We start from the raw sequence: 19,157 nt of genomic DNA, 5'->3' as shown, positions 1-19,157 counted from the left end.
GACAGAACATGCCATTTGGACTTTGACTAGAATAGTAAACAATGACATTTACTATTTAGCTCATGGACATTATGTTAGTGATACTCGTTTACATTCATGTTATAGTAGCTTTATTACTTATGCAATTTCATGCTAAGTAGAGACATCATGTTGTAGTAAATTTTCATGCTTACTTACTAGTTGTTCATATTGCTTACATTTACACTTACCCCTTTTTAGTTGTTGGGCCTAGTGGCGCATTTCACTGAAGTCAGTAATTACCCACTGGGAACTATTATTTATAGTTCTCACGCCCTCTGTTTGGTGTTTTCTTTCAGAGCCCTCTACACCGGTGGAGGCATGGGACCGCGGTAAGGGGATCGCTAGCTAGATAGCGAGGCTTTACTTTTGCATTAGGTGGTTTACTCTCCTTTTGTTTGTAGAGAGTGAGAGAGATGTTGGTATCCATGTATAGAGAGACCACCCTTGTATCACTTCTATTACTTGTATTTTGGATTTCCATTGTACTACCTTATGTTTTATGTAGTAGACTTTTAGCCCTATGTTCATTTCTATTAGCATCTAGAAAGACTTGCTCTGATACTCCTAGATGTTCTCTTCATATTACTTTATTTATCGTTTTGTTGTAGACGCCTTGTATGTTTTAGACATATGGTGGGTTTGGACACGTGCCGGGCGAGCTTCCGCTAGGCCCCGGGGCGTGACACAAATCCCTACACAAGTCCCCGAATCGGTTTCCCAAAATCGATCACCATAACTCACCGGAAGTCCCGAAAACCACGTCAGGACGTCGTCGGGACCCACTAAGTGTCCCGAAACTCACCGACTCGTGTCACGAGTCACCCGCTACCACAAAACACTCCTGTTTGGATGTCTTGGCAGCGAACACAAGATAACATCACTATACAATTATCGCCGGATAATTATACGAATACGGGTTCCCGGAAGCGCCTATTTCGACACCGGAACCCATCGTTGCTCACCCATCATCACCGAACCCACAAAATGATGATGGTGACCAGCCAATAAGGCTCAGCTACAATTCACAGGATAAACAAACCACGTCGGAAGAAATCCGAACTGAAACCGCGTTCTTTCGACGAATTTCGCCAAAAAACGCACCGAAATCGACTTCTCAATTTCCGCGAAGGCTATCGGATCATGGACAATCAGTCTGAAGGTCACCACACACACCAACGCACTGCCCACAGTAGCCACAAGGTGTACAAATGCATAAAAGTCCCTATGTTTACATAAAATCCATCATTTTATGTAAATCGAGTGACTTCTATGGCTCGTTCTCACAAACCGAGGTCTTATAAGGTCTGCCACGATACGTATTGATAGGTCTCGATGTGCCAGAGGTCGTGCTCATAGTTCGGAGCGCAACTGCTCACTGTGGGAAGCGCGGGAGCAACCCGAAGGTTCTGCGAACAGCGCGCAGTCGGGGAAAATCGCGCCGAACAGGCCGATATGACATCCGCTGATCCAAAATAAGGTGAGCGCTGTGATCAGCACAGATCAACGATCATCGTGCTCACCTCCGGAGGCATCGAAACATCCCCGGATCGCCGGAACAATGCACGCAATCCAGAAACAGTAGCCAAAAAGGCTCGACAACGTCAACACCGCCGAAACAGCGGAACGGGGCCTTCCCGACAGAAACCAAGGTGAGCACGATGATCAGCAATGAGTCACGATCATCGTGCTCCCTTCCGTATTGATCGGGAGGCCTCAGGAAGCTCAGAACAATAAACCCACTCAACTAAGCCCTATTTAGGGCTTGGCTGGAGCAAGCTTGCTCCGGCCGGCTTCCGGCGGCACGCGCGGGGGCCAGGGATGGGTGCGGGGGAGGTGAGGAGTACGGGGCTCACCTCGGGTGGCGGCTGAGAGCGGCGGCAGCGACGGCGAAGCAAACCGAGGGTACGGGGATGGCGGCGAGAGCGAGCTCAGGCGGTGGCTGCGCGCGGGGAGGCCGCGAGTTAGGCTCGGCCTGGGCTCGGCCTGGTAGGCTGCAGCGAGCACGGGCGGCGGCGGCGGCCACTGGCAACGGCGGCGGCGGCGGCGCGCGGGGGGTCTCCGAGACTCCGGGGGTGGCGGCCAGGGTGGGGCAGCCACGGATCTCTTCCTCAATCCGAGATGAAGAGAGATAAAAGGAGAGAGATGGAGAGGGAGGAGAAAAAGGTGGAAGATGGTGGCTGTGGCGGTGGCTGCCGGCCGGGGCTCGGTCGGCGGCGGCCGGCCCGTGCGCGGCGGGGCAGGCGAACAGAGGTGAAGGTGGCAGGGTGCGGCTAGGGCAGCTGGGGCCTCAACTAGGGCTCGGATCCCAAGAAAAACCCTAGAAAACATTATATTTAGGCTGGCTAAAATGCAAATAAGTCCTCTGAAGATGGTTAATTGCAACCAAGCCCTCTACAGCACGAGTAAAATGCGCGAATGCACCTTCACAATCAAATTCACGTGAAACTGCACATAAAATATCGCACTTTTTGCGAAATTACGGTTTTGCCAACACCGACCTCTCCTCGATCAACGCGTAATCTTCGCCGATCCATCCGTCAGATTTGCGAACGGATCGCACCAGTGCGATCAGCATGACGGAGACAAGAAAGCTACAATTTTGGTTCGCCTCGATCGGTCACAGATTCGCGACGAAATCTGTTTTCTCTCCAAAAGGCCAAATGACGCACAAATACATATAAACATGTATTTTTGAATTTTCTCGAAATTCGTGCGTCAAACTCAAAATCCGTAAACTCAAAATCCGTCAGCGCCAATAGTTCTAGAATAACTGAACCATTCGAAACGAGCTATTGGACTGCTATGAACGGAGTCCGATACGTGCCAGAAGCCAACTTTCATCGTGGCTTCTCCGGGAAACCGAGTTACTATTCACTTTAAGTGAAACTTGGAAATCGCGTAGAATCTCCGTTTCAACTCATTTTCGCCCGAAACTTGACGAGTGCTTTTGTAATTAAATCACACACAAAAACATCGTCAACTGGGAGTTTAGCTACACTGCCAAAATCTCGGTCCTTACACAAATTGTATGGTATTAATATGACTGGCCAAATACTATATGGCTTTCTCGAATCCCCGAAGGGTTGGAAACCATCACTAGCAAGACCAAGTCGTACATTTCGAGGCTCTAGGGCAAATAATTCATGAACTTCATCAAAAAATTTCCATGCCATTGAATCAGCAGGATGTCTTATTACACCATCATCTACTCTTTTATCAAAATGCCATCTCATAATAGAAGCCGTTTTTTTGGACATAAATAATCTTTGAAGTCTATCTTTTAATGGAAAGTAGCGCAATGTCTTTGATGGTATTCTTTTACCATTTGCTTTACGCTTGTTTTTTTCGTTATCCTTATCATTCTTCCATCTAGAAGCACCACAAATTTTGCAAATATTAGACTTCTCATCCTCCTTCCAATATAACATGCAGTTCTTTACACATGCATCAATTTTTTTGTAAGAGAGCCCAAGATCTTGAATAATCTTTTTAGCCTCATAACATGAATCCGGCAAAGTTGATCCTTCAGGTAGAAGCTCTTCTTTCAACAATTGTAATAACATAGTAAATGATGCATTACTCTACCGTCCAAGACTCTTGATATTAAGTAATTTCACTAGAATTGATAATTTTGAGCTTTTTGAATTTGGATATAATGGTTGATTACAATCCTTTAATAGTCTGTAGAATTTTTTTGCTTCATTATTTGGTTCCTCTTCATGTACTTCATGGCTTGATGCATTAGTATCCTCAGGATTTCTATCTGAGTCAATAAAATTAGGATACAAGTCCCTGATGATTTCTTGCATTTCATCATCACTCTCCTCTTCTTCTATTTCCTCTGCATCTTCATCATCAGATTCAAATTAAGACTCACCTGCCTTTTCTCCATGGTGATACCAAAATGTATAGTTGCGAACTATTCCATATACTTTCAAATGTGTCTCTACCAGGTCGCGAGTTCCTGAATATGCATTACTACACTTAACACAAGGACATCGAATTTCATTATTTTCTCCAGTTCTTTTGAAAGCATAGTTAAGAAAACTTTGAACACCCTTATCGTATGCCTTACTAAGCCGATCATTAATTAAGTCCATCCAATCCTTATTAGGTGCCATTATGTAACAAATTATAAGGAGTAACTTCGCGATTACCTAAACAACGTTGTTGAATAAGTGTATGCAATTAGATGGAGGGGATAAAAACAAAATAGATTTATGTAATAAATGTAAACAATACATTTATAATTTAGAAAAATAAAAGCTTTATAATAATAAAAAAAGATGAGACAATAAAAAAAAGCCATATACTAATTGCTAGATAAACTTTAAAATGAAATAAAAAATGTTTTGGAATGCAACAAAGAAAAATGGAATGCAAGTAAGTTGTTTAGAATTGACAATTTTGAGCTCAAATGGAATGCAAGTCCATTATGTTTAAATTACTTTAATTGCAAGAATCAAGTTTCTCTGTTTTCAATTACTTCAAATCAGTAGGTTTAGTTGAAACAAGTTAAACCAAGCAGACTTAATTGAAGGGCCTACATTAGTTGACTGACTTCTTAGCTTGACCATATATTGTGTAAATTAGATGATGGAGGTGGAATGGGTCCAGAATCTTTGAGACGTTGCATGAGCTTTGGCTTTTCAGATAAGCATTCTGATTCTTTCATTGGACAGTGTAAGGATTCCTTCAGAAGGTGCAATTATTTAAATATATATAGTATATGGTCTCTCAAAAAAATTGTTATAACTTACATATATAATTTACTAAAAATAGTGCAATGGGTCCCTTGTGAACATTATCTACCTTCTTTTATTTTTATTTTTAAAATTTATCCCACTACACATATGATAGGTAGAGCCTATACCTTATATATATTTTAATTTTCATGTACTAGAGACAAGGTTCTTTAATAAATTAATAAAAAGTACCACCCCAACATGATCCTATGTTTCTAGCATTCTTCTTTCTATTCGAGAAAGAAGCATAATTAATAATAAAAAAAATACTTCTTTAAATTCTATCCATTCTTATTAAAAATATTTTTCAATTTAACTGTATTTTTTCTGTGCACTTTACCTTTTCTCTTGAAGAGTCCAATAAAAACAGAAAAATAAATTAAATAATAAAATCAAAATAGTAGTAAAGAAGCCAACAAAATATAGGGCAATAGTGTCGGGGCGAGGGCGTTGGCGAAATCAGCGACACGTCGGAGGTTCGGGCGACGGCGGCAGCGATGTCGGGGAGTTTTGGGGCGACGTCGGCGAGCACGAGATCAGCGACACGACGGAGGTTTGAGGCCGGCGGCAACACCAAGCATGAGGCCGGCGAGTGAGCGGTGAGGCCGGCGTTGTTGGGAGAAGAATGAGGGGTAGCGCGAGGCGGAGAGAAGAATGTTAATTAATTAATTAGGGCGGGCGGCGTTGTTGGGAGCGGAAGCGAAACTTTAATTAATTAGGGCATGCAACAGGTTAGCGGGGGTTCATGGGGTGGGTGTTGAGAGCGGGTTAATTAATTAGCAATATATTCTTTTGTTTTTAGATTCTTTAAAAAAAAAATCGCATATCCGTGAAAATTTCATTCTCCCGCCAATTATAACAAGTCGGCCTATTAACAACGGCAAAAAAAAATATTTCATCGCTGGAAGATTCAGGCCTACTACTAACAATGACGGAAAAAATATGTCGCCGCCAAATATTCGCTACTGAATTTCGTCAAAAAATATTTTGACAAATTCATCTATGAACAACGATGAAAAAAATATTTCATCGCGAAAAATTTTTGTCGGTCTATTAACAACGGCGAAAAAAATATTTTATCGCTAAAAATTTTAGTCGGTTTATTAACAACGAAGAAAAAAAAAAAATTTCATCGCTAAAAATTTCAGGCCTGCCGAAATATCTTTTTAATTAACAACGGATCGATCTACTAATAACGACAAAAAAAATATTTTGTCGCTAATTATTGGTTACCAAATAGCAATATAAAAAATTATTATAAGTTGGTTGCTTTTAGCGACCATTTATTGCGCCCGTCGTTAAATATTGGTCGTTATAGATCTAATTTCTTGTAGTAGGTTTTGATTCGCGGTTCTTCCCGCCCTTCTGGTTTACTTACTCTAGTGGAATAATTGTTTCATTCAATAACTTGACATTTTATTAAATTTGAACTTCTATAAGATATTTGGTTACTTGTGTTTTCCTTATTTATGCCAAATATCAAATTTTGTAGTTCTGAGAGCTATATAATATGCTAAATTTGATTCTTGAGTTAGGCCATATCGTGATATAATATCATTGATATTATATGAGAGTGATATTATATCATTCACTTCTGTGAAACATAAATGAGTCATCTTCTGGTTGTCGTTGGGAATGGACATTGTTGTCATGCTTCTTTGTTCTAACATGTATCGATCAAAAAATTTGAGACTTGAACCTCTAAAATTCTCCACATTAATATGTCTTAAATTCTTAGTTCTGTTGGCCCATACTCTAAATTGAAGGATTAGCAAATTATTCTATCACTATTGGTGTGATTCCAACTTTTAGTATTGCAACAGATGAATCAGTCCATCACTTATTTCACGAGCCTTTTGTGAGACAATTAATGTAATTTTATTGTTTAAGAAAAGAAAAGAATGTAAATCTGGACAACAATGTTAAGAGTTACATTTTTGATTTGGAAATGTTTCTTTTAACTTCTTTCTAGATAGAAAAAACTTTGCTTTTCTGCTATCATTTCTTGGGAATTGATTTTCAATACCTTGAATCATAAAGTTATAACTGCTATATTTTTGTGTACTACTTTGCTAACTTGTCTAAATGCTTTCTCATTTTGTCAACATTGAAAAGGAATGAAATCTAGCATCAGTATGATATGAAATAATAGTTTCCATTCAAAAAAGATATAATCTGTATTCGTTGTGTATCCTCTTTTACTAGTTCACAAATTCTCATTTGGGGTCGATCCAAAATTGTGTGTGCATTACGGGACAACTGAATTTTCTAGTGTCTGTATATATCTTTGTTCCATAAACATCTTTTAACCATACTTTTGTCATATCTTCATTGGGAAGGCTTGGGGCCTTGGACGATCAGTCCAGAGGTTATCCTCAGCCTACCCTTGCTGCCAACAGCAGCTACATCAAAGCAAAAACCCTAAAAGCCCTTACCGATACATGAAATCGCATCATTTTATCTGATTTCTAGGCTTTTCTGGACCGTGCACGCAAACTAGAGATCGATTAGGCAAACCGTCGTGCTCGCTGATAGGTTTCAGCATGCCGGAGGCCGTGCTCACCTTTCGGAGAACTGCCGGCCACTGTGACACGCGCACGAGCGACACGAAACTCAGTGAAACAGCGCGCACAACGCTAAGATTGCCATTAATGCACAATCCAGGGCATCTCTGTCCCTGTCGGAGGTGAGCAAGATGTTCAACATGTGTTGTAGATCATTGTGCTCACTTCCCGAGGTCTGGAAGGCTTAACAAATCACCGGAAAAGTGACCGGAATCTCAGAATTCTGTGCTGGAACATAAAACAGCCTTACCGGAACCGGGGAGAGCTAGGGTTGGTCGCCGGCGGCCGGACGGCGGGCAGTCCAGCCAGGGGAGGGCGCGGCCGGTAGGTGAGGTCCGGGGCACCCGCTGGCCGGTGGCTGGAGGCGGCCAGTGGCGCCGCGGCGGAGATCAACTCCCTAAGGCTGCTCACGGGTTCAAGGGCGCCGGCAGCAAGGCGGCGGCCGGAGGAGCTCGGGGCTGCGACGATTCGACGCCGGAGGCCGAGGGAGAGGCGGTGCACCCTTCGTTGGACGGCGGCGGCGCTTGGAAGTCGAGTGGACTCGACCTCGGCCCGCACAGGTCTGGGCGGCCATAAAAAGTCCTAGCAGCGGCCGGCGGCGTGCGGGGACAGCGGGGCGGCAAGCGGGAGGTTACCAGAGGTCACCGGAGGGCGGCGCAGCCGACGGGGAGCGACGGAGGCGCGCCAAGACCGAGGTCACCCAGGCTCGGCCTGGGCTGACAGCAGATGACCGCAAGGAGCAAGTGGGGCTCCGGCAGGGTACGGAGATGGCCGGGGCCGGCGGGGGAGAAGCCGGAGATGGGTCTCGGCCAGGGGATGTTGAAGCTCGGGCTTTGATGCCTCCCCGAGCACAACAACCGAGCTGGTGGCGAGGTGGGTCTAACGAGGAGTTGAGGGGAGGTCGGGGTTGCTTTTCCGGCGGCCGGAGCTGCTCACCGGCAGTCCGGGTGTGCGTATAGGCAGGGCAGGGTGTAGGTGGGGCGGCTAGGGTTAGCTAGGTGAACGTGGGCAGCAAAAGAACCATGGAAAACCCTAGATGCCACTTTTATACAAGGTGTCATTTTGCAAGGAACCCCTTCAAAGTCAAATAATTATAATCCTGCCCCTGCCCGCATGTGTAACTTGCATGCCAGCCCCTCGACATTCGAAATCTCGTGAAACGGCGTATAAAATATAGGGTCTTTTCGCGATTAATCGATTTTGCCAAATTGACCTCTCAGCGGACTTTTCACGATTCCCGAAGATCCGTCGGTCGGATTTTCGAACGGATTGTGCCAGCGCGTTCAACACGACTGGGGCATCGAATCTAGCTTCTTATTTTGTCCGATTTGGTTTTCGATTTGTGTCAAAACCATCCCTCTTTTGTTTTCACTATGTAGCCACTTATATTACTACATGTGAAACCAATCAAACCCCTTTTTCTCGACAACCGTGCATCAGAATCCAATTTCGTCAGTGCCATTGGGTCTAGAATGGTCGAACCGTTCGAAACGATCTATTGGAGCACTATAATCGGAGTTCAATGCGCACCAGAACCGTCTTCTACTCACTGGCTTCTCCGGAAAGCCGGAGTTACTATTCACTTTAAGTTATCGGTTCAGGTCGCACAACTTCTCCATCTTAACTCGTTTTCACCTGAAATTTGACGAGTGCTTATGTAATTATATTACACATAAAAACATTGTTAACAAAGGGTTTAATTTTTATTACTGAAAATCTCGGTTATTACATCGACCTTTCCAACTTTGTTTCAAGTACCCTAAAAAACAAAGAAGTCATTTAAAGAAAGGATAAAATGGTCAAAATAATATGGCGATAAATTTTGTCGCCACTATATAGTTACTTATTGTGGCGATAAAAAAATTGCCACTGATTAGTTAAATAAAAGTGGCAATACTATTTTCGCAACTGAATGACTATTTTATCGTCACTATTTAGTTATCTAAAGTGGCGATAAAAAAAATGGCCATCAATTAATTAACTTAAAGTGATGATACTATTTTCGCCACTAAATAATTATTTTGTCGCCACTAAATGGTTATTTATGATGGCGATAAAAAATACTATCGTTGATTAATTAACTTAAAGTGACAATATTACTTTTGCCACTAAATGGATATTTTATCGCCACTGTTTGGTTACCTATAGTGGCGATAAAAAAAAATTGTCATTGATTAATTAACTTCAAATGGCAATACTATTTTTGCCACCAAATTATCATTTTGTCGCCACTGTTTGATTACCTACCGTGGCGATAAAAAGAATTGCCACCTATTATTAATAAAATTACATTATTACAATCAAAATAAAATATTTAAAAAATTTATATCAAAATAATGTATAGTTAGGGTGAAAAACTGATGATAGTTGTTAAAAATTGAGGGTAAAAATTTATAGAGACACCTTCAACTTTAGATTATTTTGAAATTGCTCTGTGAACTTTATTTTTTTTTATTAACACCTTCGATCTTTTTTTTAATTATTTTATTCTAGTTAGTTTAGTTAATTTTTTTAAAATTAAGAGTTTTATTAATTAGTGCTTAGCTATTAATTATTTTAATTTATTTTAAAAAATTAATTAAATTTAGCTTAACTAAATTAATTTATTAATTAATTACTAATTATTAATTAAACTATATCAAAATTTTAATTTTTAATTTATGAAAATATAATAATTTATTAATTCTAAAAATTAAATTAAATTATTAATTACTTTAATTTAATTTTTAAAATTTGATTAAAATGACTAAATTTTATAAAAGGATTGATAAATTTAATAAAATTTTTTAGTTTTTAACTGAAAATTAGAAATTTTTTTAAAAATTAAGAGATAAGTTTTAATAAAAAAATAAAAATTATTCCAGTAATCTAATTTGGAAGCTTTCGATAATTTTTTTTTTAAAATATAATTTATTCCCCGCAAAAGAGTAAAAAAAAACCCTCAAAACCCATTTCCTCTGTTCCCTTCCACAAACCTCGCACTCTCCCCACCCTCTCGCCTTTCTCCTCGGCGACCTCTCGTCGGCGAGCTCCTCACCGGCGAACTCCTCGCCGGCGAACTCATAGGCGACGTGCTCCTCTCCGCCGATCTCTTTTCCGACGAGCCCTTCAACACAGATCTCCTCGTCGGCGATCTCCTCGTTGTCGTTCTCCTCGCCGGCGAGCCCCTCGCCGCAGATCTCCTCGCCGCCAAGATTCTCATTGCCGATCTCCTCTCCGACGAGCTCCACGGTCCCGATCTCCATTGAACAAAAATCCGTAAAAAAAAAAAAAAAAGGTCTGAAAAGCTAAATTTGGTTGTATTTTTATTTTTTTTGAAATGATTCAACAATCCATGAATGATTAGGAGACCACGTGGATTTTCCTTTTCTAGTTTAATTAATCTATGGGTTTTCCTTCGGCATAGTTTGGTATTTGTATGGTTGGACAATTTGATCTACTACTAAAATCCCTCTGTATACTGTCCGTAATATAGTGTAAAATGGTGTGTGCTGTAGAATGCGAGTTCATTTCTAGAAATGAAAATCCTTAGGTGGTTGTAGATTGTGAGTTCATTTTAGGAAACCAGTTCACTAGTTTCCTAAAATATGTCTTCAGGAAACTAGCTACGTCTTCCAAGCTTCTAACAGTATTTTTCCTATCGAAATTGCAAGCAACAAACATCGGATATAAACTTGCATTCCCAGGTAAGTACGTAAGTGTTTACTATGCACATAAATTGGATCAAATAGCAGTATAGGTCAACGAGTTTGGATGCTCTACTAGACTCGATAGACAGCAACTATTGAAGTTGCCACAATAGAGAGAGAGAGAGAGAAAGAAGGGATGATAGGTAAATCCTCTCAAGCATAATAAATGGCAACTCATAAAAAAATTGCAATGAGCAAAGAAAAAGCAAGTTGTCCTATAAAATCAACCTTAAATAATAGAGTATAAGAAACAGATGAAGCTAAAATCATAGATATTGACCAAAAGAGAAAATGAGAGGAATCTATGGATAGGAGTAACTCAAAAGTTCATATTGCAGATAAAATTTTCCATACCAAAAATATTCATTTAAATCATCATAAGAATGCTTTGCTTTTTCTCTTTTACTTCTTTCAGCTTCCTGAACAGTGTAGAGTACATAGGCATGAGAAAACATTAATAAACTTCAATTAAGAAAGTTGAACTGAAGATTGAGAGTGGAAAACCTCTTTTATTGTCTCGTAAATTGGTGTAACAACTTTCTTTAGAAAGGCTTCCTCATCACCTCCATAGGCTGGCTTAATATATTCACCAGTCAAGGAACTTACATTCCCAGCTAGCATACCATAAAGCTCAAATGCCATCTATCCAAAGAGACAATAGTTAAGTATTAAACAAACCTATACTGCCAGCACAGCCCCGAAGAGATATATAGAAACAAGCACGTGCAGAAGTCAGGAAGTTACACAAATACTCCACTCAATTAATTTCATTTTAAGAAGATTTAAATATTGGCAAAAGATAACACTTAATTATTGATTGATAACGTACATGATGATAGATGTAGCAAAGACACTCCGGCATAAATCGCAAGTTCGCAGCCTCACCCCATATAAGAAGGTACAAACCCATGTAGAGTAATTTGCGTTGTTGCACCTCCTGCTGGATAGTAGGCAACCTGAAATTGTTCAAGAAACAAACAAAATGAAACTATTATAATGCTTCTAGTAAAATTGTGTTGTGTGCTAAACTTTTGTAACTACAAATGGCATTAGAATATTAGAACAAAAGAAACATAGATGATTTACGAAGAGAAAATGATAATCCAAAGATATAGCCTAGATGCTTCATATTCATCACATCATTTAATGCATGTTCATCCAACTTCATAGAAAGCACCTAAGGTAAGATGCATGTTGGTATGTGTGCACTATAATTCTATCTCTTTGTTATGAATAAACTGTATAACAAATTGCTTAAAAGGTAGAGAAAATTTAAACAACCCAAGTATTCACCCCGGTTCCTCCAAATTAGTATTAGATGGAATTGTTTAACTGCAATATTCTCTGTTTGTGCATGTCTCATACTCATAATCAGTTGATTCTTCCTAATCAAAGATAGTACCATGTGATGCATATAGATTATGCACTTGATTGATGTCACACTCATTCGAATATATTCAACCCTATTTGTTCCCTGTGCAACTTAATATATTTAGATCTTTGGGCAATGGAAGAAGTTAATAAATCGAAAATGGCCAGAACAAAGGATACTACTGGACCTTTCTCTCAAATTTGTTGAATGAAAAAGACCTTCTAATTAATTCTTGAAACCTCAACAAGGTCCTCTTGTACAGCTAAGAGTGTAGGATTATCCTTGCTTGAGATTTTTGACTAATTAAAATTTCAAAGCTTTAGGAACCATAGGTTTTTAACTCGATCATTCCAACCCATTGTAGAGATAAATTTATCTCTACAATGTAGTTTCTGCATGTGTGTTTTTCTTTATTATTATAATCTTACAGGTTATGTTTTTGTGCTTGGGCGGTCCAGCATGTGTGTTTTCTTTTATTATTACAATAACTTCACATTCATGTTTCATGACTTTTATATAATAGTAGTGTATGTTGTTTATCAAAAGAAGAGAATTGTATTCTACCCACAACTTGTTGGACAAATAAAATGGATACTCCAGAGGATCTTAAGACATTAGATAATTTTCAGTAATATATGCAACATTTAAAAAATACGCACTAAAGCACATACGGGCAAACTGAAATTTACCTCTTTTTATTAATATTATTCTAATCTTGATAAAATAATTGCGTTTGCTATCATTTTTGAGTGCTGCTAGGCTTGCAACCCTATTACGGTTGTAAGTTTACAGCTTAGCCCATCTAAAGGCTATAATTAACACACTAGTCTTATCAACTTTTTTTTTTTTCCACCGGAAACCAGAAAAGGTAGTTTAAACCCTCAAACCATTGGATTAAGGGTTGTAAAGATTACAACCCTTCCTCATTTCTCATCATTTTTAGGTAAAAATGATGACGATGGACTTAATTTGGCAAGAAATGATGCAGAAGGGATTACTATAGATGCTACCGAGTTAGACATTAGTTTGTTCGTCGACAATGATATGAATTGATGCTACTAATAAGAGATATGCTCAAGGTTGGCCTCTTTGTAATATATATATAACTTATAAAATTAGCTCTAGCTACGTGATTTATTGTTTTAATCTCTTTATGAAGGTTAGTTTAGTATTTTCATAAGTTAGCTTAGTATTTTTATAACATAATTTTGTCTTTCATTTCTAATTTGAAGTATATTACTTGTTGATACTTAACATATCTATTATGGTTGGAATAATATATTGTATTTTTATTTCTTCAAGGTGATGGTGAGAGCTTCGACATTACGTACATTTCTAATTTGTCATATTTTGTCCGGTATCTTGTAAAGTTAACCTTTTTCTTGAAAATATTAGTGACTTATTTATTTATATTCCTCATTAAATGCAGATATTATTTTGCACTTCCTACTTATGTCGGAAGCTGCAATTTCTCATTTTATGCCAAATAAATGACTTCTGTATTTTGAGCAGCGAATTTCTTTGAAGAACTATGCCATAGACTCAAAGAGGCAGTTAATATGCATCGGTGCATTACTTTGATTTCTTCCACCTAATGAGTATTAGGATATAGAATAGTATCATTATTTTGATTTCTTCCACCTAATGAGTATTAGGATATAGAATAGTATATATCACAGTTTTGACAATTGTCTATTTTGTTAATTGTAGTGTTCCAGAGGTTTGGATAGGATTGGCTACAGTATTAGGGACTGGTCGACACGTCTGGAGAGTGTCGGACTGAGTTGGAACCGTTTCTGCACGAAATGAATGCGGAAATGGACTTGGCGCACTCAAATAAGCAAAACTGGAGTTTTTGCCTGTTTAGGGTGCCCAGAAATAGGTTTAGGGCGCCCAGATCTTGAGTGCTGGTCTGAGCAGAACTGGAAGCCAATTCGGATCCTATGTTTCGGGCACCCAGATGTGGGTCCGGAAGTTTACTTTGGAAATATTGCTCTTGTTGACACGTGTTGGTGGTAGGTGTGATCCGTCGGACCAAGTTTAGGGCATAGCAGACCGTCGGACGGAGGAACCGAGGTGCTGTTTGTGAAGGCTGGAAGTTCTGGGCGCCCAGAACTGGGTTTAGGGCGCCCAGATCTTGAGTTTTTCTGCATTAGTGCAGGTTAGCAGCTAGAGTTCCTGGGGCTTATTGGATCATTCTAACTCACTATAATAGATGGAACTCGACCCCTTTCAGCTCTTTTCCTTCTTTCTTCACAGAGAAGCCACTTTTTGCATCTTAGTCCCTCCAATTACTCGAAATTCTACCATTTCCACCTTGAGGATTTCAGTTCTAGCAGTTTTCCAGCAGCGACTGTTGGTGTTTCGGCTCGTGTGCGGCGTAGGAAGCTCCGTTTTCCACGAAACTTGGTTTGTTGGATTCAGGACTTCAAGAGGAATCCGTGGAGCCCAAATTGACAGAATTTGGTTAAGGTTAGCTTGGTCTATTCTGCGTTTTGCTGCTAGTGTTTTTGGACTGAATCGGTGAATTTGTGGATTTTCAAGGTGCAAGCTTTGGAGGCAGTGGGTTTTTGGACCTGAGATTGATACTCCAGTATACTCCACTGGATTTGGGATCTACCTTCATCGAATTTGAGCCTTAGAAAGTAATTTTGACATTGGAGTTGTCGGTTTAAGCTTAAGTGCTAAAATTTGGGGTTATTGATGCAAGTTTTATGCTTTTGTGTTCAGACCCTTGGAGGAAGTCGAGTTTGGACCAGAGGGTGATATTCCATCTTGGTTTACTGGTTTTGGGACTTTGCTACACTTGATTTGGGATTTGAAAGGTGAAGTTAGCATTGTATTTGAGGAAAAGTTAAGCTTAAGTGCTGAATTTTGTAAGTTGATGGAATTATAGTATTCTCGATGTGTAGAGCCTTGGAGAAGTATTGTTGCTGTTGCAGCGTGATCTCGGCTGAACCTCCTGGTGTTTTCGGGACCTTCTTGCTTCCGTGGAATTGCCTTGGTGGTGGGTTAATCATCGGTTTTGCCTCCTAAGCATGTGCATAGTAGACATGTATAATTTTCAGCTTTGGTATATTATGTTTAGCTCAAATTCAGTGATTAATATAGTATATGAAATCTAAATTTGGAGCATGCTGTAGTAAATTAAATAAATATACATGTTGGACTTAAAAATTGACTTAGGAGAAAACCAGCGATTCTATCCCGTTATATGCTTAAACTACTAGATTTAGCTCTAGGAGTCGTGCTTGTTTGTATCGCTGCAGTTTCAGAGCGGTGGATACCCAGGGTAGTTTAGAGTGCATTTACACTCGTGCGGGATGCCCAGTTTGGGTAACATTCAACTGTAGGTTCTACACTGTCTTTTCTGTTCGCTCCTTAAGCTTTTGTGCTTCGTATCCACGCTGTTAGTGCGCATTTGATATTCAGATAGCTTCTGAAGTTGTGCTTCGTATCCCCGCTGTTAGTGCGCATTTGATACTCAGATAGCTTCTGAAGCTGTCGCGGATAGTATCCACACTGTTGTGTGCATTTGATACGCTGAAAGCTTGGGAGCTGTAGTTGATCTGTATCACCGCAGTTTGTTGGCGGTAGATACCTGGGATAGTGTAGAATGCAGTTACGCTCGTGCGGAGATGCCGAGCTTATTTTTACAGCAGTGTCTAGGCTGTTTCGGACTGTCGGGTGCCGTCGGGGTTGACGGTGGACCCAGATTGCGGGTTTTGCATTAGATTGTGCCGAGGGCACATGAGTTTTGGTTGTTAGACCAGTTGGACCCTGTTTACTTGATTATAGCCTGTGAGAGCCTGATTGAGCTCAATAGAGATACGCTTGCATACTCGGTTGGGAAGCGCCCACAAGTGCCACTCCGGAGTCGGGCTTTGTGCGTTTGCGTTATGTAGTGTCCTGGTTGGACTTGCTCTCCACGGACTGATTAGTGTGGAGGTAGTATTTAGGATTCGACAGGCGGGACGGGTGTGTTCACAGTCCCTGGGACAGGTGTGTTCACAGTCCCTATGGATTTGGGTCTGAGGTTGCATTACTCTACAGATAGTAATGTTGGATCATGATAGGATAGTGGCATATAGCTGTAGATGTGTTCCAGCTTCCTTTTTTATTATTGAGCATAGATCTGTAGACTTAGTGGGTGAGCCGATGAGTTTGAGGGCGGTACCCACTGATGACTACTTCTTTTGCAGTAGTTCTCACGTCCAGTTGTTACCCCTATTTTTGCAGAGCCATTGCCTTCGGCTGCTGCCGTTACTGACTCAGATCGTGGCGAGGGCGTCGCGAGTTAGAGCCCTTCCAGACGAACCAGAGCTAGAGGAGTACTAGCTACAGATAGTTGTAGTTTTTGGTTCTTTACATACTGATATTGTACCTCGCTGGAGCGAGTGTTTTCGTACCAGGATGATATGTATGTATCGAACCACTGTTTTATATATGGTTTAGTTTCCTAGCAGCTCTATACTACTGTTTGTAGTATTGTTTGATTACAGGTACTTTTACTGTTTCGCTTCGTATACAGGAAAAATTTCTATATATACAGCGGGTCTGTTAGCGTGCCCGGGGAAACGAGTAATCGGGGCGAAAATGTAGTGCCACCTTATTTCCATAAAAGGTGGCGACTAAAAAGAGCCACTAAAAAGTCATATTTGATGATGACAAAATATTGCCACGCTATTTTTAATAAGGTGGCGATTAATAGTTGCTACTAAAAGTCATATTTGGTGGTGACAAAATGTCGCCACGCTATCTTTAATAAGGCGGCGACTAACAATGGCTACTAAAAGTCATATTTCGTGGTGATAAAATGTCGCCACGCTATTTTCAAAAAGGTGGCGATTTTTCATGCTTCGCCACAATTTCATTTAGTGGCAACACTTTCGGTGACAGCTTGTGGCGACTTTAAAAGTTGCCACCTTTTGAAAATGTGGCAACTTTTTATATATATGGTGGCGACATTACTCGCCACCAATGTATAATATTCCTGTAGTGTAATGACGAAAAACTCGATAGTACCAAACGCTTGTTGCTATCGATAGTATCCCAGCCGGACTATATATATATATATATATATATATATATATATATCCGTTGGAACACGTAGTTCACTACTGAACATTCCTAGTATACAACCAAACTAATATGGCCTAATTCAATAACTCCTCTGTTTTAACAGTTCGAGCTAACCATAACAAACGGAACCTGGAAAACCGGATCTGCTTTCCACTTCAGAACCTGGATCTCAAAGATTCACCACTCAATAATAGAGTCTAAACCGTCTATACCCTAGCTTATTAGGACCAGCTCCATGATAAAATAGTCGTCCAATAACCTACCACAACTAGGGCTATCCAAAACTAGGTATCTAAAACCCCAACCATACAAAAGGGAGCAGAACAGGCTCACCTTGACGTCAAAACAAGAGGGGATGAAGTCCCTAATTAGATAGGTCTAAGTTCGGATATATCTTAAACTTAACCCTCTTAGTAGTTTTGAGCTTCCTCTTTAGCGTTATCACCAAACCATATGCTTAAACTAATGCAGTCCACACATCAGTTCAAAGCCTCTGCTTTGAAGAAAATTCCCCCCCTATTACACTGCTAACTCTTAAATCGACACATCAATTTGAGATATAACTACTATAAAAACACACATTAAATTAATGTATTTGTGAGCAGTTCAAAGGCTTCTTTTGCTCAATCCTACTTTTTCAATGCGCTGCAAATCATTAGTGAATTTCACTTATCATTGAGCCCAAAAGGCCTCTCCGGTTAGTCACTTCTACCGAAGACCTCGCATAACCTGAGGTAAGTATCGCTAGGTTATCGAGTAAAAGTTGACAAGCTAACAGGACCTGGGTTACCGTGGTTGCCTAAATCCAAAATCTTCCCTAAAATAGCGTTTCTCCCAAAAATAAGGACCAACAAGAACGCAACATTTTAAAGAGCACGAGGCACGTACACAGGACCTCATCCCTCCTCCTACAAAGACCATGGATGATCGCCATCCCTTAAGTTTAAGTTCAAACTTTAGCCCCAAANACCACTATCATCCTAACCGCACATCCCTTCAATCAAGGGATGAAAACCTAATAGCACTAGTGACTTGGTGCTATTAATAGTATAGCAGCCTATATATATATATATATATATATATATATATATAGAGTCCGGCTACTATACTATTATGAGTACGATCGCCCTTGTACTTATAAGTTGTTTTCGATGATAGAGCTTCCGAATCGACGATCCACACCGTTAAACGTTATCTAGAGCATTTGAAACATTTAGATATCAAATTTCATAATTTTTCGACATCATTTACCTAACGATCAAAAGCTCACAAAATTGACAATTTTTAACGGCCGGTATGAAATACTTGCTTGTTTAATGGTGCAAAAGAATCCGAATAGGTTGAAGTTTTGATAGAAAATTCTATTCACTACCTAGATAAAGATCAATAACTCCGATCTTAAATTGAAGGATCCGATCATCCATTTTTAAGACATCGTTCGATTTTGACCGTTCATTTTATGCCCGCTTGATGGACTTTATTATGATTTCGAAAAATTACGAAATTTATTTTCTAGAAGTTTCAAATACTCTAGATCATATTTAACGGAGTGGATCATCGATTTGGAAGCTCTATCATCGAAAACAATTTATGAGTACGAAGGGCCCAATACTCATAAGAGTATAGTAGCCCTACTCTACATATATATATATATATATATATATATATATATATATATATATAT

The 19,157-nt window shown here is 39.9% G+C and overlaps 2 protein-coding genes across 4 annotated transcripts in view; one reads left to right on the top strand and one right to left on the bottom strand.

The window, feature by feature from the left end:
* Positions 10,258–19,157, top strand: part of LOC109728030 (L-aspartate oxidase, chloroplastic) — a 22,907-nt gene continuing 14,007 nt past the window's right edge. Inside the window, exons 1-5 of one of the 3 annotated variants that reach the window (XM_020258306.1) lie at positions 14,411–14,552; positions 14,651–14,863; positions 14,936–15,036; positions 15,122–15,216; positions 15,304–15,398. The gene's annotated coding sequence lies outside the window, so the exon portion shown is untranslated. Of the gene's footprint in view, positions 10,608–14,410; positions 14,553–14,650; positions 14,864–14,935; positions 15,037–15,121; positions 15,217–15,303; positions 15,399–19,157 lie in introns of those variants that run through there. The other 2 variants (XM_020258308.1, XM_020258307.1) reach the window with 2 other exon arrangements.
* On the bottom strand, positions 10,618–12,759 carry LOC109728036 (callose synthase 1-like). Its single transcript, XM_020258313.1, has 3 exons — positions 11,849–12,759; positions 11,524–11,661; positions 10,618–11,438 (listed from the first exon to the last, which is right to left on the bottom strand). The coding sequence occupies exons 1-3, from the start codon at positions 11,927–11,929 to the stop codon at positions 11,322–11,324; spliced, it is 336 nt and encodes a 111-aa protein (XP_020113902.1). The 5' UTR covers positions 11,930–12,759; the 3' UTR covers positions 10,618–11,321.

The sequence above is a fragment of the Ananas comosus genome, linkage group 23 (assembly GCF_001540865.1).
Source record: "Ananas comosus cultivar F153 linkage group 23, ASM154086v1, whole genome shotgun sequence".
Lineage (NCBI taxonomy): Eukaryota > Viridiplantae > Streptophyta > Magnoliopsida > Poales > Bromeliaceae > Ananas > Ananas comosus.
The sequence above is the reverse complement of the archived record's forward strand: the minus strand, read 5'-3'. Positions and strand labels throughout refer to the sequence as shown.